The sequence below is a fragment of the Centruroides vittatus genome, unplaced genomic scaffold (assembly GCF_030686945.1).
Source record: "Centruroides vittatus isolate TY-2023 unplaced genomic scaffold, ASM3068694v2 contig_1381, whole genome shotgun sequence".
Lineage (NCBI taxonomy): Eukaryota > Metazoa > Arthropoda > Arachnida > Scorpiones > Buthidae > Centruroides > Centruroides vittatus.
The window spans coordinates 1,536,276-1,562,896 of record NW_027120867.1 but is presented as its reverse complement, the minus strand read 5'-3'; the positions used below and the strand labels follow the sequence as shown (position 1 = coordinate 1,562,896).

At 31.8% G+C, this 26,621-nt stretch overlaps 1 protein-coding gene across 3 annotated transcripts in view; it reads right to left on the bottom strand.

Moving 5' to 3' along the window:
- LOC136990909 (ataxin-2-like) overlaps window positions 1-26,621 on the bottom strand; it is a 97,825-nt gene that overhangs the window by 16,027 nt on the left and 55,177 nt on the right. For 2 of the 3 annotated variants that reach the window (XM_067289369.1, XM_067289371.1), the window contains exons 8-10: window positions 25,452-25,679; window positions 24,315-24,634; window positions 5,436-5,585 (exon numbers count right to left, since the gene is read on the bottom strand). In XM_067289369.1, coding sequence (XP_067145470.1) covers window positions 5,436-5,585; window positions 24,315-24,634; window positions 25,452-25,679 — 698 coding nt within the window. The remainder of the gene's footprint in view (window positions 1-5,435; window positions 5,586-24,314; window positions 24,635-25,451; window positions 25,680-26,621) is intronic. The other variant, XM_067289370.1, reaches the window with a different exon arrangement.

The following is a 26,621-nucleotide window of genomic DNA, read 5'->3' as shown; positions in this document are numbered from 1 at the left end:
GCATGTAATAACTAAAAAATGAAAATGAAAAGTACAAACATAAAATAACACAAAATCAGATTAAATAAAATTACAAGTATATATATTTGCACTTGCATGACTGTGGTTCTAGAGGATTTTACTGAAATGCACCATATTGCTGACCCATATACTAAACTGTCTTCAGTCTTAATCAGATCTATCTTTTAAACTTTTTTAATGGTTTATAAAACATAGGTACTTGTAAAATCTGGAAAACTGAAATTATCATTTTCTTTAAATACTTTGTTTATGTTAAATAATATGAATAATACATACAGCTGCTAATTCAGGAAACCAACAACTTTTATTAAATAATATATTGGAAAAATAAATTTGTATACTTGTATGTATTACTGCATATTTTAAATTTGTTATACTTGTTGATTATAGCTTATATTTTCTTATGTGTTTAAAACTAATTTCACTTATATTGACATTTCCTTTCAAATAAATAAATACATATTGCTGATTTAAGAAAACCAATTTTTCATTAATTAATTAATTAAAAGAAACGTTTTCAGTCAAACCTGACCACCTTCAGCTTTCTGTCATTTCCTTTCATATTTCATTAATACCTCTTACTAAGACTTGTTTTAAAATTCCTTCTGAACTAAGGGCATTAAAATGCCTTATCCACATTGATCATGGGTTCAGCCATTTCTACAACAGAAGTGGCCAGAATTTTTTATATCTGAAGTTGATCCACCCGTGAAATTTGATTCAGTCTTGAATCCAGGTTTCCAAAGAAATATCAAGAAAATCAGGAAGTTCTTGCTGAAAATTATGGTACAGAAGTGATTTTATCCACGGAATACACACAACATTAATCAAGAAAGTAATCAGTTCTCTGTTGTGGTTTGGCATTATTTTGATGGAACAAAACTCTCTTCTAATTAGTTAATGATAAGCAAGTTTCAGCAATCTTAGCATCCATATTTATTATCAAGCATATTACAGTAGCTACCACTGTCAATCATTTTTCTTGATACCTCGACAATCTCAAAACATACACAGCAGGATCTTGTTTCTCAGAGACTGCATAGACTTGATTTCACTAGGAATTATATAGACATCTAAGATAGTTGAATTTCCAAAGCAAATTAACTTCTTGTCACAGATCACAAAGCAATCAAAGGAGGAGCAATTCAAATACCAATTGAACAGCAATGCACACTTGGAAATGTGGGTCATTCTTATTCTATTCAGTTAAGATGTGCAGTGATCACTCCACTGTGTAGTTGATGTGTTAGTCACCAGTGTCTTGTAAAACCATTAACTGAACAAAGCCCGGTACAGCAGCTATCCTGTGTGATCCAAGTATCCTCAGTGACCAGCTGCTTCACCATCATCAATCTCCAGTGGTTGTCAAGATCATGACTTATCTTCAGTGTTGTAATCCCCAAATCTAAATTGAGTGAACCAATTTCTAACAATGTGTTCTGATGATCCATTGTCACGATAAACTTTTTGCCAAATTTTTGATGGTCTGGTTCACAGATGATATGAACTGAAACTCAGAGACCAGTGATCTTTTCATTGATTTTTCCTGATATTTATGCAAACTTCTTGAAAATTTTTACAGACTCTGAACACGGTTTTGTACATCTCTTTCATGTTTATATTTTGACCGGTTCAAAAAAATCTTTTTAATTCTTATGCAAATTCCATCTACAAGTGATTTTCTGAATGCTTTTTTTTCTTGTTGAAACAAATTTCTGACTGATCGAAACTTTTTACCATCTTCAACATCTAGCTGTCTCTACTAAAATATCCGAACACTTTATTGGCATTGTCATTAGATCATTCATACTGATCGTAGAGTTATGACTGTACAATAAATTAAACATATTTATTTGCAATTCTCAACAGCTCTTTCTTTTTAAATTTCATTATCCTATGATAATATTCTGAAGATGTTAAGTTAGGATCCATAGAAGAATATTAAGACCAAAAAATTTCCAATCATAGTTTTAATAGCTTTATTATTATTATTATTAAATCATTATGAATTTTGTTTCTAAGCCCTCTGCAGAACTACAAAACGAAGCTATGCATTATAAAATTAACCTATATAGATACCAAAAATGCTCCAGCAAGCTTAGAGCATTTTTGGTATCTACAGGTTGAAAAACTATTTTGTTTCTATAAACAAAAGTAAAAACTGAAATGTAACAAAAACAAAACATATAACAAATTTTCTCAATTTCTGAAAAAGAATTTAAAACCCAATTTATAAATTCAGGGCATAATGCTATACAGCTGTTTCTCAAATATTTTTGCATTTCACACATTCACCTTTGAAAATAAAAGTTTTACAAATAATTCTGTAGATATTAAAAATCTAAATAAAAAGTAAAATACAACCTTTTAAAGATGCAATTTTTTAACATTTATTTTTGAAAAACATAAATTATCTTTACATTGACCATATTCTTTCATTTAACCGTAACTATAAATTTTTATTAAGAATGATAATATATGATTCATTGTAAATATACATTAAGGTTTATATAGCAAAGTCAAAAAAAATTTACACTTTTACGAGTACATAATATATATACATATTGATAAGCAATTTCTGTATATATATTTAGAACAAAAACTTTGAAAGTATATTGTATGATTTCACATGTGGTTTCTAGACTGGTTTCGCATCTTCAAATGAAATTTAAATAAACAAACACAAAGTGCATACAACCTTACTTGAAATAAATTATAATGATAAACTTTTTGAAAGTAATGTTATAATTGAAAAATGATAAATTGGCTTACACGAATAAAACGAAATAACACAAATACAAAAATAAAATATACTTTTGCCATTTCACTTCTAATCTAAAATCGTTTGGCAGTTAGCTATTATTTTTATTTTACCTACTTTAGAATTAAAGAAAGAGACAGAGAAAATCATCTAAATGTATCAAGATTATTATGAAATATACAAATCCAATATTCAAATTCTATCATAATTCTAACAATCCTATCAAAAACACCATGTACTAATTCTGACTTATTCCAGAAATCGAAAAATGTATTAAATACTTGCTTACTTTCATATTTCATAGATTTATACAAATAAATCTTTGTTTTAACTAATTGCAGTAATATCTTAATTTGCTCTAAAAACAAAAAAGAATTCAAACATTCAATTTTGTTAATGCAATCAAGAACAAAATTACTAAATTGCATTTTATCACTTGTTTTTCTATTTTTCTCGGTGTGGAAAAGAGTTGAGAATAAAATTTGTAAATTACTTACTAGTAGTGGCTGTCGTTATACTTCGAATTTCACCATCATAAATGAACATCTTTTTTTTACAAGAATCAATAACTAAATTTAAAAATAATTTATAAAAGATTTCAATAATAATATCTAATACTAAATATTTTTCTTTCCCTTCTATGTATGTGCACTGCCTATAACAGTTTTAGAAACTGAAATATCAAATTAAATTTGATTTTTTAATCTTTAGGAAGCAAAACTATCACTTTTGTATACTTAAAAGGAAAACTAATGAACAAATTCGGTCATCTGGGTATCGACAAAATTCTATAGTCGTGATAAGTGGCTTTAAATGTTGTAGTATTTAATTTGTTAGACAAAATGCTATTACTCATCAATTTCATTTTCTAAAATTGGATATTACTATAAAGGTCATTCTAAAAGTAAACAACGTTTATTTCTCTAGATATTTTTCTTTACGATAATGAAACAAAACTTATTTTACAACACATATGATAACTTAGCTCTTTTTCTACGTATTTGCCATACAAATTTAAATGTTTGTCTTAGCGTATCATCAGCTTTTCTATGTCATCTGCACATTTGGTTACCGCCAAGTTCTTAAACCAGTCATTAACGGCCTCTTTCGGATCGTTGTCACTTCCGTAGTGACTCTCGGCCAAAAAATCCTTCAATTTTGGGAAAAGGTGGTAATCGCTCGGAGCCAAGTCCGGGCTACAAGGAGGATGTCCAAAAACTTCCCACTTAAACTGCTAAAGCAAGTACTTCGTCAACGCAACAGTGCATTATCCTTGAAGAAGTACAATGCCTCTGGACAACAATTCCCGCCGTTTGTTTTGAATGGCGTAGCGTAGTCGGTGAAAATTTACGAACAGATAAACCTCGGCTATCTCTCTGTAAATTTTGATAGGGCAGACTTTTTTCGCATTCAAAAAGCATATTACGCTATGAACCTCACTTGGCGAAATCTTTAATTTTTGTCACACATTTCAAAGTCACACTATAAACAGTAAACGATCGTTGTGGCTTGCTGTTAGCGTCAGACTGGCGCAAAATAATGAGAAGGTCCATAATGCAGCAGTGGGGGGTGGGGGAGAATCGTGCAGCTCGTCAGATAAAAACGTTCTTTTCTTTTAGAATGACCCACATACATCATATCCTTTACTTGTCAGATAAACAATTTTCCTTCATCAATGTCTGGCATTTTAGCAATTTGGAATTTTTAAGACTTAAATGCAACAACAGTTATTTCATCTAAAACAATATAATATATAAATATAATGAGTGTATCAATGGACTCACCATTATCCACACTTTTTGTAGATATCCTCACGTTAACACAAGTTTAAATTATTCCATCATTTGCTAACCATATATTTAAAATTCCTTTACATGCACTAAGTTAATGATATCCTATTAGTCTGGAATGCATTAATTGAGGATTTTAATCATTTTCTTTATTCAGAGTATTTATCTGCAAATAAAGTTCATTGTATAGCATGATACTCCAACTATATAACAAATTTTAGACCTAGATGTAATGGGAAATGGTTTCTCGCTCCTCCAATTTTCTTATAAACAAGCCAATCCTGACATAACATCAAAGCTAAAGCTGGTTAAAGGAAACCAAGTTACTTTTAAATAATCAACAATCATTCTATACATTGAATTCACGTATACATCTTCACTAAAGTACAACATTTATTGAAGAACTTAAAATGTTTTTGCCTCTTACAGGCCAATTGAATGGAACACTCAAAACAACAAATTCAAATTTGATTCCAGACATTAATAGCTGACAACAAATTTTAAAATATTACAGAAAGCAGGACAATAAAATTTCATTTTTGAATAGACAGTTAACATCAAAATCAGATATGTATCAAATTACAATCGAGCTATTATTTTAAACAAATTTTCAACTTAACAATCATTATATTATCAAAATATTATAATTAGAAATCACAGTTGTAGCACCACATTAATACATTTTTACATAAGAAAAAAATTGTATATAGAGTCAATGTATAAAACAAAGTTACTGATGTTATTTAAACTAAGCTTGATAATTATTGCATTACAATTAATTTGATGAAAAAAATTTTGTAATGCAATATAACAGCAAATAAATTTATTAGAAAATATACTTAACATTTAAACTATTAACTTGCCTTTTTGGTTGGTTCCTTTCTTTTCGATTTCTTTTTTCTTGTCTATCTGTTTGTTCACAGCTATGGAAGAACTAGTGTTTGATGAAATATCTTTTACAATTGTCTGAGTTTTCTCAGGTATATATGATTTCTGCTCCTCCTTCTCAGACACTAAAAATAAAAATAGAAAGTTTATAGCAATTTTGTGTGTGACATATAAAAAGTTATATTTCAATTTCTATGAATTTTCAAAATATCTACTATTGGTATAATTATCAGTCAAAAAAAGAGTGACTTTGTTATTATCCAGAGTTGATTATTGCTAAAGAATATATTTAATGTTATTCTAAAACTAAATTTCTTAAATTGTGACTAAAATCTTAATTTCCTTTAAAGCTGAAAAGGTTGTTCTTACAAATGCAAATTTTTTCACAATTAGTTACAAATAATAAATTTAATTTTTATCAAATACATAAAAAAATACAGCTTATTCAGAAGAAAACTGTCAAGAGGACCTTGAATTTTGATTGCAAAAGTCAAGATTTCTTTGGAAAGAGTGAAGTGGGTATTCCATTCTTAAGGCTCAACTAATCTTAGGTCATGCCCATAGGCAAGTTTCATCCACAGTTATCACTCTGTCTAAAAAGTAGAATCTGCTGTCAATGTTTCAGTCTGTGACATAGATTGTCATTCTGGAAGCCATTTAATCAACAGTTAACATTTGGGAAATGAACTTTGCACACACCTAGTGCATTTCCAAATCATCAGTTAGAATTGCATGTACTAACCCAGAGGAAATTCCAGTAACAACCATAATCTGATGATTAGTCAAACACTGGTGTCATTGGAAGAGTGCTCTTACTATGGCTAATATATCTCTGTTCCAATGTTGAAGGTTGTCCACTGTGTGTCTCATCATCCAGTGACTCCTGGCCACTCTAAACAGAGTGAACCACTTTAAACTAATGTTTTCTTCAAACAATATCACTGTACACTGAAGAGCTAAAAATTTCTGCAGTGCTTTTGCCCAACTTAAACATGAATTTGATGTTTACCCTTTGCTTAAATTGAGACATTGCATAAATGTTTACAGAACTCAACTGGATTGCCAGCAGTACACACACATCATCTGCCAATTGCTGTAGGTCATGCTGTTTTGATGTCTTATGGCAATTCCATGAACTTTTCAAAAATACTGGTATATTTCAAAGAAAAATAAAATGTTTCCAATTTGTCTTAAGAAAATTATCCCGGATTGAACAACAGGAATAAAATTTCTTAAACTAATAAACAGACAATAATTAATCTAAATTGGACATGAAAATCTGACGGATTCAGTTATTATACAGGTTGTCCACTTAAACATCTGTCCAGAAAAAAAAATATCTTCCAGCATTGATGAATGTTGCTGGTTCCAACTGAAGGAAAATCAATTTAAGATAATTTAGCATAAAATGCAAATAATCTTTGATTGTAAAAGATAAAGACAACATTGAAAAAAATTTAATACAGAAAGCAAGCTTTATTTTGTTAGAGAACATGTTCAAAACAACTGCCTTCAGTGGCACTACAAAGATGTAGATTGGTTGAACCTGGCATTATGAACAGAAAGTAACATTCCTGATGTCACTATTTCTTTTCTCTTTCCAGTCCATCAATATCATGCAATGCATCAGCATCTGCTGAATATGCATCATACACTGATGCTTTTAGTAATTCACAGGAAAAAATCCAGATCAATCAAATCTGGAGAATGTCATGGCTAAGAAACAAGGATAAAATGTCCTATCCAGAGAGTGTCAAACTGATCTGTGAGTCAATGATGAATCTGTCTGGGAATGAAGCAGTGTCCTATCATGCTGGTACTAAACCTGCTGTAGTTGTGCCAATAACAACTCAAATCATTTGTCCACTGTCAGATTTAGCATCTTCAGATATCAGTCACTATTCAGGGTGCCATAAATGAATACAAAACCAAGAAACTTCTCACCTCAAATTCTGCAGCAGACATTTAAAGTAAAACAAACTTGGTAGTGTATATGTTTCATGATCTGCCAATTGTTCTACATTGTGATGATTATACAGTCCATTCTGGAAAAACAGCACCTTGTCAGTCCATAAGATGTGCTGAATAAATTGTGGTTCATGCTGTAAATTTAACATTAGGCTGCACCACTTAAATATCTGTCCAGCATACTCTACAGTAGGCGTTCCCAACCTATTTGTGGCGCAAGCGCATTTGAAATTACAAAAAATAGTGGCGGGTACAAATTGGATTTAGAACGAAAACAAAATTAAATAGTATGTGCTTTATTATAACATGCATTTTGTAACATATATTTACCATAACATATAAATATATCAGGTCAGTCCATAAGTCCATGCACATTTTTATGACCTTGAGAAAAATCTTGTTTTGCTGTTAAAAATGTCAGTCTAATGTGATAATTTTTACACTGAAGTGTTAAATTGGATCTCATTCATATAATACTGTTCAGAATTGTGAACATTTCAGTTGTTTATTTTCGTTAAAATGGAAGTAACTGATGAATATAAAAGACATGTTTTATACTTTTTATTTTTAAGTGGTGAGAATGCTACAAATGTAGCCAAAAAAATAAATACTGTACATAATCAAATTGTAATTAGTGCAAGGACTGCGCAGAAGTGGTTTGAAAGATTTAGAAACAATGATTTTAGTGTGGAGGATAAGGCTCGTACTGGAAGACCCAGTGACTTTGATGACGATGCTCTCTCTGCACTAGTTGAAGCAGAACCATCTTTAACAGTTGATGAAATTGTGGAATGTTTAAATTCATCCCATGGAACTGCTCATCAGGGCCGGATTTACATAAGGGCATTTGGGGCCTGTGCCCAGGGCCCCCACAAAACTGAAAAAAAATTATGTTTAAACATAATTTTTTTTTCTATTACCGCGACAGCCTAGTGTGGCCTAATCATGAGGGCAACAGGCAGAGAAAACCAAACCCGGGAAAAAACCTATGAAACATCGGAAAATTTCGGGAAAAAATTTCACATTAATTATTTTAATTTAACTGAAAAATACCTGTTTTACACAATAAAATATATGTATGTTTACAATAACCTTATTTTTAAATGAAATTTACAACTTCCTAGTTCAAATCTAATTGAAAGTACAGTATTTTGTATAAATTTTCTAAATCATCAAATTTGCCTACTCTTAAAGGGGGGACCCCCACCGAATTTGTGCCCAGGGCCCCTGGATTGGTAAATCCGGCCCTGCTGCTCATAGACACCTACAACAAATCAAAAAAGTTTCAAAGCTAGGAAAATGGATACCACACGTACTGTCAATAGCTAACCGACAACAACGTGTAAACATTTGCACGTCTCTTTTATCCCGTATTGCTTTAGAACCTTTTCTTGTTGGCTGGTTACTGGAGACGAAAAATGGATCCTCTATAATAATGCGACAAGAAAAAGACAACAGATGGATCGCGACAAGCAGCCAAAACCGACTGCAAAAGGTGGGTTGCAACCAAAAAAAATTCTTTTGTCTGTTTGGTGGGATATGTCACGTGTAATTCACTTTGAGCTGTTAGAACCTAATTAAACAATTACAGCTCAAATGTATTGTGAGCAATTAGAACATTTAAATGAAAAATTGAAAAAAAATCGACCGTCGTTAGTGAACAGAAAGCAGGTTCTCTTGCAGCATAACAATGCCAGACCACACGCTGCAAAAATAACTGTACAGAAACTTGAAAGCTACAACTGGAAAATTTTACCTCATCTACCATATTCGCCAGATATTGCTCCCAGTGATTATCATCTTTTTCACAGTTTGCAGAATTTTTTAAAAAGGAAAACTTTTGAGAATGAGAACAATGTAAAAAAAGGCTATTTCTGAATATTTTGATTCAAAACCGAAATCATTTTACGAAGACGGGATTAAAAAGCTACCATCGAGATGGCAAGAAATTGTACAAAATAATGGTGAATACATTATAGATTGAAATAAAATTTAATTAAAATTTTTTGCTGCTCTTTTTGTAGATAAAAATACGCATGAACTTATGGACTGATCTGATATTATAAAAGCCAAATTAGTGCGATCTTTGACAATGCATTTCATTTGCTAATTTTTCACAGTTGGGAGTATAAGATGATAATCCCAATCGTAATCTTCAAAGTTGGCATTACTAGGTTGAGATCTGATTTTTGATTTTATAATATTTATGGTGGAAAATAAAGATTCACACAAATATGTGGAATTAAAATAGGATTCGATTTTGAAGGCTCCTTTTATATTTTTTTATGATCAACTAAATTCCAAAAGTTTTCATTGGTATCGTGAGATTTTAATATGATGTCATTTTGAAAATCGAAAATTTCTTGAAGAAGTTCTGCTATAGATTTAGCAGTTTCAGTAATGTCGACTTGTGTAGTAAAAGGATTTACAAAAAATGTAGCCATGGGTTTGATAATGGTAAATTGCTGGAATCTACTTTCAAATTGTTCCGAGTTTTTTAGGATGAGTAATAAATAATGTTAGGTAAAAATTATTTTCACCAGTCACTTTTTTCATCCTTTGAGAGTGTACAACAGAATTTTTCAACAGATTATTTATCCAAACAGTATTTTGGCTTTGAATGCTTTTATAGAGCTAATCATATTAGCTAGATGTTTATTTTTTTCCTGGAGGTCCTAGGTTTAAACTGTTCAATTTTTCACGTATGTCAGTTAAAAAAGCTAAGTCCTTCAACCATTGTAGATTATCTAATTGTTCAAACATTTGACATTTTGAAATAAGAAATTTTATCTCTTCCAAAAATTGGCCAAGTGCTTTGCCTTTACTTAACCATCTTATATCTGTATGTAAGATAAGGTCAGCTTGGGAAAATTGGTCCTTTTCTACAAGGGTTTTGTGATAAAGGATTTGCTCGAATTTTGTTATTTATTTTAACATGATTCATAACATGCTCATAGGATATTTTGTCATATAATGAATCTTAATGCATGATGCAGTGATAATACATAAAATATCAGAAAAAATTCATCTTTCTTGCAATAGGAAATGAATCCATTATTGCAGCTCACCATTGCTGGTGCACCATTAGTAATTATTGCTAATAACTTGTGTAAAGGCATATTAATTTCTGTTAAGTAATTTTTAAAGATATTATAAATATCTTCACCCCTTGTTCGCTCTTACATTGGTAGTAACTTTAATAGTTCTTCTTTCACACTACAATCATTGAATACCATTCTTATCATTACTGCCAATTGCACTGTATCTGATATATTTGTTAACTTGTTTAATTGTAATGAGAAATATTCACATTCTTCTAAATCATTTGTTGGTTCAACTGACTTTAGTGATTTCAACAGATTCAACTGAATCTGTTGAAATCACCTGGATTCTTCTTGTACTTGTATTGTTTGATAACAGCAAATCTTGTATTGCTGAATAACTTCTCGCTTATTAGAAAATCCTTCAAATAACGAATCGCCTTCAATGAGAAATGCTCCCTTCATTAGTTTACTTTCTAAAAATATATATATATATTTTTTTTTTGTTTTGCCAACAAATGAGAAATTTTAAAGGAAGCAATAATGTCATTTTTATTTTTATTTACATGACTGGTAAAAAATGCTTGCTGGGTAGACTCTCCCGATTTTAGTTGATTAAATTTTCTTTTTCTTAACTTGGATTTAGGCGAATAACTAACCTCAAAAGAACTGTGATTGGTTTTGTAATGACGTTCGACGTTGTGTTTTTTCTACCGCTGACATAACACTTGCATATTAAGCAAATATGTTTCCCCTTACTTTCGATAACAAAACAGTCTTCTTCCCAATCTTTGTTAAAATGATAGGTTCATTGTTTTTTACTTGGATTACTCATTTTGGGGTAAAACATTTATATAAAAAATGTTTTACCTCAAAACCCAACACAACGATAACATGTGATGATAACAGTACGAGTTTACAACGACAGCATGCAGTGACAATTAATACATACTACTAATACAATAAGGTCGCAGTTGAAGACTTGATTATAATAGGCATGATGGATTAGACAGCGGAGTGTGTAGCCAATTTAGCATATTTCTCAGTATATGTAGCAAGATTTTAAAAACTAAAGTAACTTTTTATTTTCTTTATTTTTAAGATTTAATTTTTTTTCCATTATTTCAACACTTTGCCACAGGAGCATGTAAATAGCTCTGCAGGTGCATATGCACCCGTGGGCACAAGTTGGAAACCCCTGCTCTATAGGTTTTGCTGATTGCAGACAGCAGCACAAGTACCTGTCAAAGTGATATAATATCCAGTAATTTTGTGTCCACTGCACCTAACCTAACATAGAAAGATCTCTTTTGCCTGTATAGTGCTTCTCAAAAGTATTCAGATTATAATATAGTGCAGAAGATGCAATACTAATGTTAATCTTTGAATCATCTTTTATAATTTCTACATTTAGATTCTATTAAAATAAAATTAACAATCAAAATTATACAGTCTGTAACACAGACCAAATACAGGAAGTCCTAATGTTCCTGACTTATAAGACGTATCACATTTACAACATTTGTTTTGGAAATAGAAAAAACCAATACAAAAAAATTGGCATCAATATAAAGCTAAAATGCATTCAGGCCAATATTGCATAGTTCTCTCAACAATATCAAAACATTGTCACACCACTGTCAAACAAATTCAGCATAGGATACCAACATTGAATATTACAACACAAGGCTGCAACTCGACATAAATGTTCTAATTTCATTTCTATTGCTGTTTGAACAATTACAGTATATATTATTTATTATAATGTGTATTCATGTAAAACAAGTAAAATGGCAAAGCCAGATTTGGGACAAGACTCTGTCTTGGAAATTCACTATTAAGCGGGATCACTTTAACGCTCAAGGCGGGTCTCGTTCTCATACTCCAATCTTCTTTGGTATCACTGATTTTGAGCATGATTGTTCGATTGTTTAAACTTCGCCAGCCTCAGCCACAGCCAGGACCATGAGGTCGTCCACGATGAATTTTCGGTAAAATTAATCTATCCGATGTCAAAATTTCTTTCTGTTGCATGTGGCCCCAGGTTGAATTTTTGTTGATGCCTAATGAAAATTTCCCATTTTCGAAAAAAATAATCGTGGCTATCATACCGTTCGAAATTATTGTTTTATTTTGCACAAACAATATATATACAGTGATGGGGGTGGTGCCGACTGCCGAGGCTGCTGGTGTATGTTTTAGCGAAGCTTACCTATGGTTTTTAACCTACTATTTGAAATTAATTGTTTTGGATTTCGAACAAGTCCCATGATATGGAAATTTATTAACTGTTTAATCTTGGAACTAATTATTTGTCTTCTGATAATGGCTGGAATAGAACCCAATCTTGGTCCTCTCCCTCATTCCCCTCAAATGATGTGTCGTTCCGATATGCAAAAGAGGGGGCGAGGCTGGCCTTGGAAAGAAAGTGTTAAAGAATTAAGTAACAGAATGTCAAAAGGAAGAAATATTGAGGGAAGATTTTTTGCAGTTTGAAGAGGATTCTGTTGAATATAATTCTGAAATTATTAAACCTTCAAAAATTTCTGAATATTTTGAACTATTATCTGCAAAGGAATCTCAGGTACAAACTGACTCACCATATTCATTGAAATCAATTTATGAATTGATACAAGACAATTTTTCACAGTTTGGTCAACACATACAAAGTATTAAGTAAGAGCTCCATCGTATGAAGGAAGAGATTAAAAAGCATCAAGAAGAAATGGAGAAATTAGATGCACTATTTAAGTAGATCTAAGTCATCTAAAAGGTATGTTAGATTTTGAATTAGATAAACTAATTAATGAAAAACTAAAAACAATATTATTGTTATAAACTATCCCTTTACTACGACTGATTATATAAATAAAATTAATCAATTTATTAGAGAGATATTAGAAATTGAAAATTGTTCTTTAGAGAGTTTAATTAGGTTAAATGATAAAGATATTAATCCTATTGTAAAGATAACATTAGACTCTGAATATAATAGAAATCTAATTTTAAAAAAATTTTGGAATTCGAGAGCTAAATTTAACAATGAAGAGAATAGGAAAATGATTTTTATTACTGATCTTTGTAAGAGATCTAGAGCAAGACGAAAAAATTATTGCCTATAATCAAACAAGAAAGGAAAAAAGGAAATAAAATAGTCATTAGAGACGATTATTATATTCAAGACAAGAAAATATTTACTTATGATATCAACCTAGATACTGTTATACAATTGAATACATTTTTAGGATAAAAATGACTAAATCCTTAGAACTAAACAAGATAAATACGAAGGAAGTTTTAATTAATTCTAATACTGACAAGATGAAGTTAAATAAGGAGGTAAATATTAATATAGATACACAGATAGAGATTGATAAGGTAAGTCAATTAGCTCCTATTCTTATATAAATGCAAATGTGAATGATGATGATAATCTATTAATTGGTTTCTGGAATATACAAGAATTACAAGTAAAACTTCAAGTGCAATTTTAAGAAATTACATGAAGCATTATGTAAGGTCCCAAAAACGGGTTGACATTAAACATTTATAATAGAAAATTGTTAAAACGAAACTAGAAAAAAAAAAGCCTCCATTGTTAGAAACTGACCAAAGATCAGATTAGTTGTGCTAGTCATATGAAACTGCGATGAGAAAAAAATGCTATTGATGTAAAACAGAACGCAATAATTGTAAATGATTAATAATTGTAAACAAGTGTCCTCCAGTAGAGATAGACCTTTGACAGGGTGCTCGTATAATTAGAACATAGAAATTTTGAAAAGGGGAAAGGCTAATGACGAAAAGGAACATTGCGTCGGGTCATTAAAATTATAAAATGTCAGAGACTAGACAACAATGGGAAAAATATGAGTGCAAGTTCCAAAGTTCCATCAACACTTTCCGTCCAGAGTTAACGAATGGTGTCAAGTAGATTCTTCGAAGCGGATCTTTCTCATGACTCGAACAGAGGTCGTTTTTCACTTAGGAACAGACGTGGGACCAATCAAGGAGTGGGAAAGAGGGACAAAGAGCCAATCAGGTGGACAAAAAAAGGAGAAAACAAAGATTGAGAAGGCAGATTTTAAAAGACACGACAGAGGACTCTCCGAGAAGTTTCAGAAGCCACAAGACGTGTGCACCAACGTGTGTCCATCGTAAAGTCCACCGAAACCAACCGACAAATCTCCTCACCTGCCACTACCCCAGAGCTTACCTTTGAGCAACGTTAGAAAACACCCTCGATACTTGGAACTTTTGAACCTTCAATTGTATAAAGAACTTTGTCTTAGTGTAAGTTGTTTCATGTTTAAATAAACAGGTTTTTGTGAGATACTTGTCGTCTGTGACTCCTCCGCCACACCACACGCGAACGACCCCAGACCATCCTGTCAAGGGATTAACGATTCCCCTAGAAGTTGGCAAACATACACTTGTGTCCGAGAAGTGGGATTTTTAAGCCCCCCAATCTCCACCAGGTAAGCGAACTTACAATTATTCTATTGTTGGTTTTACAGAAACCTGGATTACTGATTTGTGTGAAGAAGATAAGAAATATCTTGAACAAGCTTATACAATATTAATTAGTAAAGCGCTGAAATTTAGCAAATTTGGACATCCGTCAAGCAGTCTTATGTTATTAGTAAAGGAAATATTAGGTAAGATATTTTCATGTTATATAACTAATGCTTTTACACTCTTGATAATAGATATTAATCAGAATCTTCAATTATTTTGGGGAGAGTCGCGTATTGGCTTAATACTTGTATATTTTCTCCCGTAGCTGATAAAAAGTCAAGCTTACAAAAAGCTATTGATCCATAGATTAAATTACTGGATATTAGGTGGTGATTTTAATATCTGCATTGGAGAAATTATGGATTTAAAATATAAAGGTAATAATGATATTATATTAAATATAAGAATATTGAAAGATAAAACTGTAACTGCAGATGCTCACACTTTGTTAAACTTCACACAAGATAATGATTTAGTCCTACTGAATGGTAAATTTAAGGCGACCTTCCGGCTGAATTTACCTTTATCTCACATATGGGAAAATCTATTATAGATTTCTTTGTGTGTTTCCAATTTATTATGGACCAATGTTTGTCGATGGAAGTTTTAAATATGGATGAGTCTGATCACTTTCCTATAAAACTAGTATTAAGAGGGAATAAAGATATAACTAACTTAACTAAATCGTCTAAACTTCTACCAAAATCATCGAATAGGTTGAGAGCAAAGTTTAATATTCAAAGATTCCTAAGAGAGTTGGTTTTTAAAGCCAATGAATTATTAACACAGGAGAGGCCCAATAATCCTTATAAGAATTATGATTATTTGATGAAGTTATTACAGTCGTTTTGTTTAAAAAATAGTAAGAATGATGTGTCAAACCAATTTAAACAAATTTGGTTTGATAATAAATGCTATTACTATAAAATTAAAAAGCAAAAAACTCTACAACAATTTCAGAAGACAAACTCGACTTATTACTTGACAAAATATCTGTTAAATAAAAAAACTAGCAGGTAGACCCAGCGTTGCTTGGGCAAAAGTAATGATAGTGAAGATTAAGATTATTACGTTATAGTCAACCTTACTCGTTTTCACAGAATGCAAGAATTGGGCCCCCCTATTTCCAGACTAATTAGAGAATCTAAAAATATGTTTGATTTCCTGCAAAAACGAAAAAAACTGCATCTGCGTCTTGCACGTCGCTTTCTCTTAACATTTCCATTGTTATTTAACACTTCCATTGTTGATGGAAGTGTTAAGCCTTAATCCTGTCCCTCTATCCCGTGGGGAGGAATTTCAAAAAATCCCTTCTTAGTGTGCCTTCTCGTGACATACTACTGTGTACCAAATTTCAACTCCTAACTGTTTGGGCCCTGCACTGATTATTATTATTATTATGTTGGGTTAAGTGAGATATACTCGGTTAACACCGGTGGCTGTGTACTATGCCGGACCAAAGTCAAGGCATAGTAACCAAAGCAGAAATTAAAGAAGTGTATCAGTGTGTGTGTCTGTATTCAGGAATTTTCTCACAATATGACATGTATTCAATATAGTGGCCTTCTGTAGTGTGATGTATGTGTTTCTATTCAATTCTAATGTGCCCAGGCTTTTGTGTAGTGTGTGTGGTATGACACCTGTAGAGGAGAGAACAACAGGTACAATAAGCACCCTATCCATCCTCCACAGATGCCTTATTTCCTGGGCGAGTTCTGTGTACTTGCTAATTTTTTCAGTGCATGCGTTTTATATATTGTGAGTGTTTGGAATGGATATGTCTATAATGTATGTGATTTTATTGTGTTTGTCAATGAGTGTGATGTCTGGTCTGTTGTGATAAATTGTTTTATCTGTGATTATGGCTCTGTCGTAGTACATTTTGTGCGTGTTGTTTTCCAATACTGTCTGTGGAATGTATTTGTAGTATGGTTCGTGGATGTCTACTAATTTGTGTTTCTTTGCAAGCTCTTGGTGTATTATATTTGCTACTTGATTATGTCTGTGTAAATAATCTGTCTGTGCCAAGAGCTTGCAACCAGAGGTGATGTGTTGTATAGTTTCTGGCATGATGTGACATTTTCTGCATGTGTCATTTGTGAGTGTTGCATCTTTGAGTATGTGTTTTCTGTAGTTTTTAGTATTTATGACCTGATCCTGTATGGCAATCATGAATCCTTCCGTCTCCCCAAAGAGGCATCCCCGAGCTAACCAGCTGTTTGACGCAGTTTTGTCAACAAAATCCTGGGCCAGATCATAAGGATGCCTGCCATGGAGTGCCTTTCGAGCCCACGATTGCTTAATGGTGTCTATGCTTTTTATATGTTGCGTTGTGTCCATATGATGTGAGTGTAAGTTTAATGGTGTGTTATTCAAGTCTGCTAGAGTTACTGCTTTATGTAATTGTGATGTTTCTTGTTTTTTGTAGAAAAACTCTCGCAGTGACTGTATTTGTTTGTAGTGAAGGTTAACTATGTCAATCAGGCCACGTCCGCCATCTTTACGTGGAAGGGTTAATCTTTCTGTGGCGGATTTAGGATGATGTTGTTTATGCTTAGTAAGTGTAGTTCTTGTTTTCCTTTGGAGTTGCTCGAGATCAGTGTGAGTCCAATGTATAACTCCAAAAGAATATGTGAGTACTGGGATGACATATGTGTTTATTGCTTTAACTGTGTGTTTTGCATTTAATTGTGTTCTGAGAATAGCATTTAACCTACTTTGGTATTCTTTAATTAATCTTTGCTTTATTTGTGTATGTTCTGTTAGTTTGGCCTGTTGGAATCCTAAATACTTGTAGAACTCGCCCTCTTCCATGGATTCAATAATGTCTCCATTTCCAAGTGCAAAATCTTCTTTCTTCAGGATTCCTTTTTCTATGTGAAGTGTTTTGCATTTATCTAGGCCAAATTCCATTTGTATGTCCTTGGTGTATGAATGTGTGATTTGTAGGAGTTGATGAAGTTGTTTTTGTGTGGATGCATAAAGTTTTATGTCATCCATGTACATGAGATGTGACAGTGTAAACTGTGTTGTATTTTTGTGTCTGATATTGTAACCATATTGCGTGTTGTTTAACATGTTGGATAATGGGTTCAGGGCTAAGCAGAACCAGAGAGGACTCAAGGAATCTCCTTGAAAAATTCCTCGCCTAATAAAAATTTGGTTTGTTTGTATGGAAGTGTTACTAACCCTGAGATGTAGTGTTGTTCTCCAGTGCTGCATAGTGTTTTGAAAGAATGCAATGAGTGATGGATGTATTTTGTACATGTGTAGAATATGTAGCAGCCAACTGTGTGGAACACTGTCGAATGCTTTTCTGTAGTCTATATATGCCATGTGTATGTTTCTGTGTTGTCTGTGTGCTTGCCGTAGAATGACTGAATCTATGAGTAACTGTTCTTTGCATCCCCTGTGGTTTCTACGACAACCTTTTTGTTGTTCTGTTAGAATGTCGTGTTCTTCAACATGTTTGTATATTTTGTTTGCAATACAGGATGTCAATAATTTGTAGAGTGTTGGAAGACATGTAATTGGTCTGTATTGTGTGGGGTCTGTGGTATTGTTGTTTTTAGGTTTCATGTAGGTGATGCCCTGAGTAAGAAAATTTGGCATGTCTTGTGGATTGATGATGATGTGTGTTAGATGTTTAGCTAGTTCCTGGTGCAGTGATGTAAACTTTTTGTACCAGAAATTGTGAATGTTGTCTACACCAGGTGTCTTCCAGTTGTGTGTTCTGTTAACAGTGTATTGGAAATCATGTATGTTTATTTCAGCACAGGGCATAGTTGGTATGTTGTGCAAGTTTCTGTTCTCCTCCTTGATCCAGCCTGCATCAGCATTGTGCGTGACAGCACTGGACCAAAGAGAAGACCAGTATGTTGTGAGTTCTTCTTCTGTTGGTGTGCCACTGTGCTGTGTATCAGTGTTTGCTTTGTTATTAATTTGTCTGTAAAAGAGTTTTTCATTGTTTGTAAATAATTTATTTTGTTGTTTTCGTAGTGTACATGTTTTGTATCGTTTGAGTCTACGTGCTTTGGCAGCAAGTTTTTGTTTTAGTGTATCAATGTATTCTGTAATGCGTGTGTTGTGATGTTCGTGTTTTGTGTGTGTTTTTATTTTCTTGAAAATGTTTTTGAGCTGTTTCCTTAATTTGGGTGTTATGTTGTTTCTAGTGTATTGTGTCAGCCTGCCTAATTGCTGTCTAATGTCATTTATTTGTGTTTCTATTCTTCTCTGCCAGGCAGGCTTGTGATAAAATTGTGTTTTCTGTGTATATGTCTGTGATTGTACTTTCAGACCATGGTGTGTCACTACTGTGACTGCCCCAGCATAAACTAATGTATGAATGTCTGCGAGTGTGGAAATTGAATGAATGTAGTGTGGTAGTAAGTGAGTGTTTACATAATTTAGTGTTTTTCCTACTTCTTTTGATGTGTTGATTTTTGGTATTCGTGGTCGTTGTGTGGGATCTATACCTGTATATTTAGTGAGTGTTTCCTGAAATATAAGTGAGAGCGTATTAACTAAATCCATGTCTATGTTATCAGTGATGGACGAGGAAGTGTCTGTAGTATCATTAGTGGTAATTGTTGTATGTGTGTTATTATCAATGCTTGTTACTGGATTATCCTGACAGGTTACGTGATCTTCATTAATGTTAGATGTTTCTGTCTGTTGATGTATTTGATCAGCAACCTGTTGTTTGATAAGTTCAAGTGTTGTTTGTGGAATAAGGTTGTTGTGTATAATTGTTCTTTTTTGATCAACAACCCTTTGTTCGGTGACAGTGAGGTGAGGATATTGTTGTGTGAATTTATGGTGTAGTTGTTGTCTGTACGCTGTCATGTTTGTTTCAAGTTTTGTGATCGTGTAATAAGTACAGATGATAAACTCGTTCATTTCTACTGTCCATTTCATCCGTTGGCGTGGTTTTCCAGCCTTTGTGGTCTGTGGATGCATTGCCACAGAAACACCAAGGCTGGGTTGGTTCCTCATATTTGTTGAGGGTATTGCAGTAGCCATGCTTGGGCCGGTGCTGCTTTCGCCACCGGTAACCAGGGGAGACTGTGGCCTATTTTTCGAACGTGAGCCTCTGCCTAACCCACGAACGCGGACCTTGTTAACCCGGGCGACGTCCGAGCCGGTATCACACTTTGATCTAATTATTATTATTATTATTATTATTATCAACTCATCTCGATTATATATATAGATATATAGAAATTTAATTAAAGCTAAAAAGAAAAAATATTTTTCTGCTATAAATGACTCTTTAATAGGCCAAAAAGACACCAAAATTTTTTGGCAAGTTATAAACGGTTTTTGTGGATATCCTATGCCAGCTGACAGTCTAATAATTCCTCTGAATAATTGGTATAACTATTTTAATAATTTTTCAATTTGTTATTCAACTAATAACAGAATGAGTGTAATTTATAATGAACAACAAAAAAAATCAACTATATGAAGAATTGTTTGATATGGAAATCCTGTATTCTTATATTAATAAATTAAAAGATAAAACTGCTCCGGGATATGATGCAATACCAAATTCTGCAATAAAGAAATTGTCGAGGCCAATTGTTGAGTATTTGGCCAGAATATTTAATTATTTATATAATATAGGCGTAGTGCCTAAAGAATGGAACAAAGTTATTTTATACATGGTTTTTAAAAAAGATGATAGAACACAACCAGCCAACTATAGACCAATTGCTTTATTATCTGGATTTTGGAAGCTATATACATCTATATTAATGATAAAATTTAATGAATGGACTGCAACAAATAACTATAGAAATAATACCCAATATGCTTTTAATAAGGATGGAGGCACTCTTATAGCATTATTTGTATTGCTAGCAGTAATACAACTTCAACTTCGAAGAAAAAGACAAAGTATTTGCTCTTTTTTTGGACATAGAAAAGGCGTATTACTCAGTTCTAATATCAAATTTACAAAATAAAATGTCAAAATGTCGAGCAGATGTTAAATTGATTAGAGCAGTGGATTTGCTATTTGGTCAGTATGAAATTATTATAAAACAGAACAAAAGTTTATGGCCAGTCTTTGAAATAAGTCATGGACTGTTACAGGGTGACCCGTGGTCCCCATATTTATTTAACTTTTACATGTATGATTTGAATGATAGCTTTGTTAATGAAGATGATGGTTTTACTTTTGACGGTCAAATAATACATTCTATCTCATATGCTGATGATATAGTAGTTTTAGCTCCAACCACAGCAATGCTATGACAAAAAATATATGCTCTAGAAAAATATTGCAAGAAATTAAAATTGAAAACTAACCCAAAAAAGCCTTCATTATGATATTTCAAAATGGTTCTAGATTGTCGAAAAAATATGTCTTTGTATCTCAACAAAGAAAAGCTTTTAATAGTTCCAGAGATTAAGTTCTTTGGTGTGATGCTAACTCTGTCCTTGTCATTTGAAAAGCATTTTAAAAAAGTCAAGATAAAGTCTACTACTTTGATATAATATAGTAAAATTATTTGCTAAATTGAAAATACAAAATATTAGAGTCCAGTTTAAACTGTTTAGTTCTAACTTAATGTTTTTGGGTATGCTGCTCCAATTTGGAGCTTATCTAATTTTAATAAGGTAGAGATAATACAAAATAAATTCATATGCAAAGTTTTTTTTCTGGATTATAATGTTCCTGGTTCGGCTCTCCATCTAGAACTGAATAGATTTAATTTGGGCCCTTATTTTATTAAAGGCTACGTTAGATTTCTCACTCAGTTGAGAGATAACAAGGAGCTTCCAGCTTTATTGTTGAGAATATTATACCAAAAATCTTCAGTTGATAAATCAAGAAAAAATTGGGTCTGCCAATTGTCAAATTTAATTAATATGTTTGGATTTTTGATAGATCTGTTTATGAAAAAATCCAATCTATGTGAAATACACAATACTCATCTAATTCAGAACGCCTTAGTAATATCTTTATCTCATGACATTTATGATGTAAAGAACAGTAATAGTCCTGCTTGGTATAACATAATTTTAGATTACCCTAATATTAATAGTTATATCGATATGTATTTGTCTTTTAATGTTAAAAAAAATTTTGTTTAATTAAGATTGAATAAAGAGATCATAATTATTAATAATAATATATACCAATTTTTTAAATTATATTGTACTAGATGTGATAAGATTTTGTCTAAAATTCATTTGTTTTGTACTTGTAACAAGGCACAAGAATTACAAAAAAGATACAATCTTGAAGTGTTGGGTTTTATAAATAATGAAAGTTCCATGTGTCTTTTTTTGCATAAAGCAAAAATTAATACAATATATAATTTATATAACTAAGCACAAAAATATTTTGTAACTGGCCAACTGGATATGATATCTTTGTAACTCGTTTGATGTTAATTTCAATGGATTTATGAATATGTTTATATCTATGTTTTTCTTTTTTTTTTAATGAAAACTGTAAAAGACTGATTTCGTTTATTTTGTTTCGGTTGGTTCTGTGTAATTTGTATTATCAAAATGCTTTGTAATAATATAAACACCCTCTTGTAACAGGCTTACGCCTATTATAAATAAAGCTTATTTACTTACTTACTTACACACGGTGATACCTCAGTTTTCGTTGATAATCCATCCGAAAACAATTGGCAAAATCCAAAACTGACGAAAACCGAGACAATTATTTCCATATGAATCAATGTAAATCCAATTAATTTGTTCTAGACACTCCGAAATACATACCAAAAACACATTTTATAGCGAATTAATATAGCACTAAATACTAAAAGCAATAAGAAATTAACATAAAAGACTAATTAGCATAAAGATAAAAGCATTAAGATTAAAGATAAGATAGTTAGTATTAAGATGAAAGCAATGGAATTGTTCGGCTAGACACGCGGGTCTTGTCTTGTAGAAGCTAGTTGGACATGAGCTTCTAGCCTATGTCGCCTCGTGGTAAAGTGTGATGTAATTGTCATGTAATAGTAGTTGTATGCATTTATGATGGTCGTATCAAGGGAAATAATGCCTTCCGGGAAATCCGTTTAAGGGTAACTGGCCCCTATTCAGGTGTTACACAAGTTTTCTCCACATGGCCAGTTCACCCTGGTGAAGCGCGAACCCACGACCGAACTCCCAGTGTTCAGGGAACAGAACCATTAACCAATGGTGGACCGTCACAGGGTAATGTTCACACAACGAGAAATAACACTACACTGCGCCAGAAAACGCGTGGGTCACCCTTTGTATTTGCAAAATTAGCAGCGAGGTCACTTGAGCACGCTGACGAAGTCTGAGGCATCAATGAAACCTGAGAAAAATTTTTTGCAAAAAAAAAAAAAAATCGACAAAATCTGAAACCGATGATACTGTTATATATATTAATACTGTATATATATATTAATAAATGTAAAAAGAAAAAAATTATATTTCAAAAGTTAGTTTTCTAATATAAAATTATAACAACTAGCGCCATCTACTTTCAAAAACATTCTGATGCTGAAACGATATCTCGGGTCAACTGGTCAAGGTCAGCACATCATGACTGGATATGTCAGGAATAACATGGGACAGGTAAATGGGTTTTTTCAAAGATTCGTCTGTCAAAATTTGATTTCGCAACATTCACATTTCAAACTTCCCAACGAGCAACAGATGCACAAATCTCACACTAGTGCCTGTTTGTAGAAAGTGTCGCCATTTTGTATTTTATTTTGACTTGGTTCTCGGTCCCGAGTACTTACAAGCCTAGTTTTTTTATGCACGCATGGTTTGGGCACCTAATACTCTGTGCCAAATTGCAACTCCTGACATGTACTCCTTCATACTCTAAGCTGGTAACACAGGATGGCACCACAATTTTATAAACAAGACATAGTCTTGTCAAAAATATTTAAAATACTTTTAGACAGTTTTAATTATCAAAATATTATAATATATACATGAAAATATCTTGGAGAATGGAACATGACTCATTCAAATACGTAACTTGTATTCCATTTACAACACTTCTTTTGGGGATGTAGGGTTTCATCATAAATTGCAGGTTGACTACAAAAACTAATATGAAATTCTGTCATATTTTCTGAATAGTCATTTTTATCTTTAATGCATCTTATTAACCTGACTTCTAATTATTGATTTATTATTACTCTAATAAAAACTAAATACATTCCTTTCATGTAAGTTCAGCAATAACCTGTAACAGTTACTAATAATTAAACTCTTCAAAAGTAATTTTTTGTGTTAAACTAAATGTATTTACTTTTTACTTTATTTTCAATTAAAAATTTGAATTACTCTATCACTATTTATAATTACCTCCATTAACTTTATGCTCTAAAACTTCTGACTGCTGTGTATCAAGCTGGCTACGACTTGGAGTGTACTGCTGAGAGTGATTTGTTGGAATTGTTGGAGATTTAGAAGCCGAATTAGTAGTACAGGTTGTTGATGGAATGGATGCAGAATTTGTAGATGAACTAGATTTATAATGACTATGAAAAGGTGCATTGGAATTATGCTGATTTTCAACCGAAGTATGACATCTACTTGTTGCTGGATGCGTGGTAACTTGAGGAGAATTTCGAATTATTTTTGAACTCTGCATATTTTTCCGTCGCATTGGTGGTCCATATCTACTAAATTAAAATTTTTATTTTAATAAAATAATTTTAAATTATTAAAATTTATTACAGAATTTTCAATATCTTAACTATATTAATCAATAACTATAAATGTACAATTTCAAACTGAATTTCTTACCAAAAATCAATAATATGCAGATGTATCAAAAGAAATTAAGAAATAGAAAATTATACATAAAAACTACAACGTTCTGCTCAATATAATTCAGTATATTATAAAATATTTCAGTCAATAGCACTCTGACTAAATTAAAAGAAAGATATAACATTAGTTAAACTGATTTACAGAGCCTGAAATTTTAAATTAGAAGAAACTTCAAAGCAATATTCAACAAAGATTCACCTTTGTTTTTAAGCAAAAATTTTATGGACTAGATAACATAATGTTACTTTTAGTTTTTTATTAATGTACTGTAATGTATTATAGAGTAAAACTCCAATCATCTGAATCAATTCATTCTGCAGGTGATTCAAACTATCAAAAATTTGGATAAGTGCATTAACATGTAAAGAATGAAATTACAGTGTAACAGAACAGTATTGAACACATACTGTATTTACTTATTAATGTGCAAGTAACATCCTATTGATGATTTTTATCTGTTAGAGCAAATATGCATCACTGATCATGCAGTTGCATGACATAAGCAAATTACAGTGCAACGTTAGTGGGAGAGAGAAAATGGGCAAATGGTGGTTTGGATAATTGGGCATTCAATTAATTGGTGTTCAGATGATTGGAGTTTTATTGTAATTAAATATTTTGTACTTTATATGTTTGTAAATAAAAATAAATATTCAAATATTTTACCTTGTACTTCCTGAATTATTGTTATTGTTGGTATTATTGTTATTGTTATTTGTAGTATTATTACTGTTTTCAGGCCTAATAACAGCACTATAACGTTCTTCTTCATCACCATTTTCTAGCATTATGCGATTACGATAAGTATAACTACTCTCTATTTCTTGAGCAAGCTTTAATGCTTCTGCTTCTTGCCTTTTGTATTCTTCAGTATTTTTTTGTTCTAATGGAACGCTGAAAATAATCATAGTATATAAATTACAAAAAATTCAAATAAAAATATCACATTAAAAACTTTTAATAATACTAAAAATTAAATTTGCAATTTCAAAATGTATTTTTCAGAATATTTGTGCTCTAATCGTTGTATTTACATATTTTTAGAACAAATATTTGGGACATCACCAGGGTTCAAAAAAAGAGAACCCAAATGGACAAGTCTCTCTGAGCAAAGATATGCACACTCACAAATGAGATAGAGAGTAGTCTCCTCAACAGATTCACAAAAGTGACAAAAAGCTGAGGAGCAAGGTTTACTCAGCACAGTCACAACACTGACCAAAAACTGAACATTATTTCTGTTAAAAAAACAAGAAATCTTTAGTTTGCACTGGACAAAGGTATAGTAAGTTCAAACAAAAAATTTTAAACATTCTACTTTCAGATTTTTAAAGTACAAGAATTTGTTAATATGGTACCTACAAAACCAGTAGTGAAAAAATTTCCAGATAGTTTTTATTTTCACAATATTTAATAAGTATATGTGATCTAAACATTGCAGACTTTACTGTACATTTTGTACCAGAGCACACTGCTTTATTCAATTTGTTTATGCACACTCCTTAATCAGTATGAAGATGATATAATACATAACTGTGCCATGCTAAGATTGATTGAAAAATCTGAAAAAAAAAAAATGCTAATGAACACATTGTTGCATAGAATAAACATTTACAATGATTTGTGTTTTGTAATATTTATCTACAATCTTTTGCTACACATTCCCAAATGTACAGATATATCTCTTATGTACATTTAACACAACTAAGTTTCATTTTTATTTTCATAATAATCAATGTACTCCAGATCTAATAATTAACAGATTATTTTCTCTTTAAGTAAATTAGTTTCAAATTTTGAATATTTTATATTTTTATAACCAAATATTCAAAACAA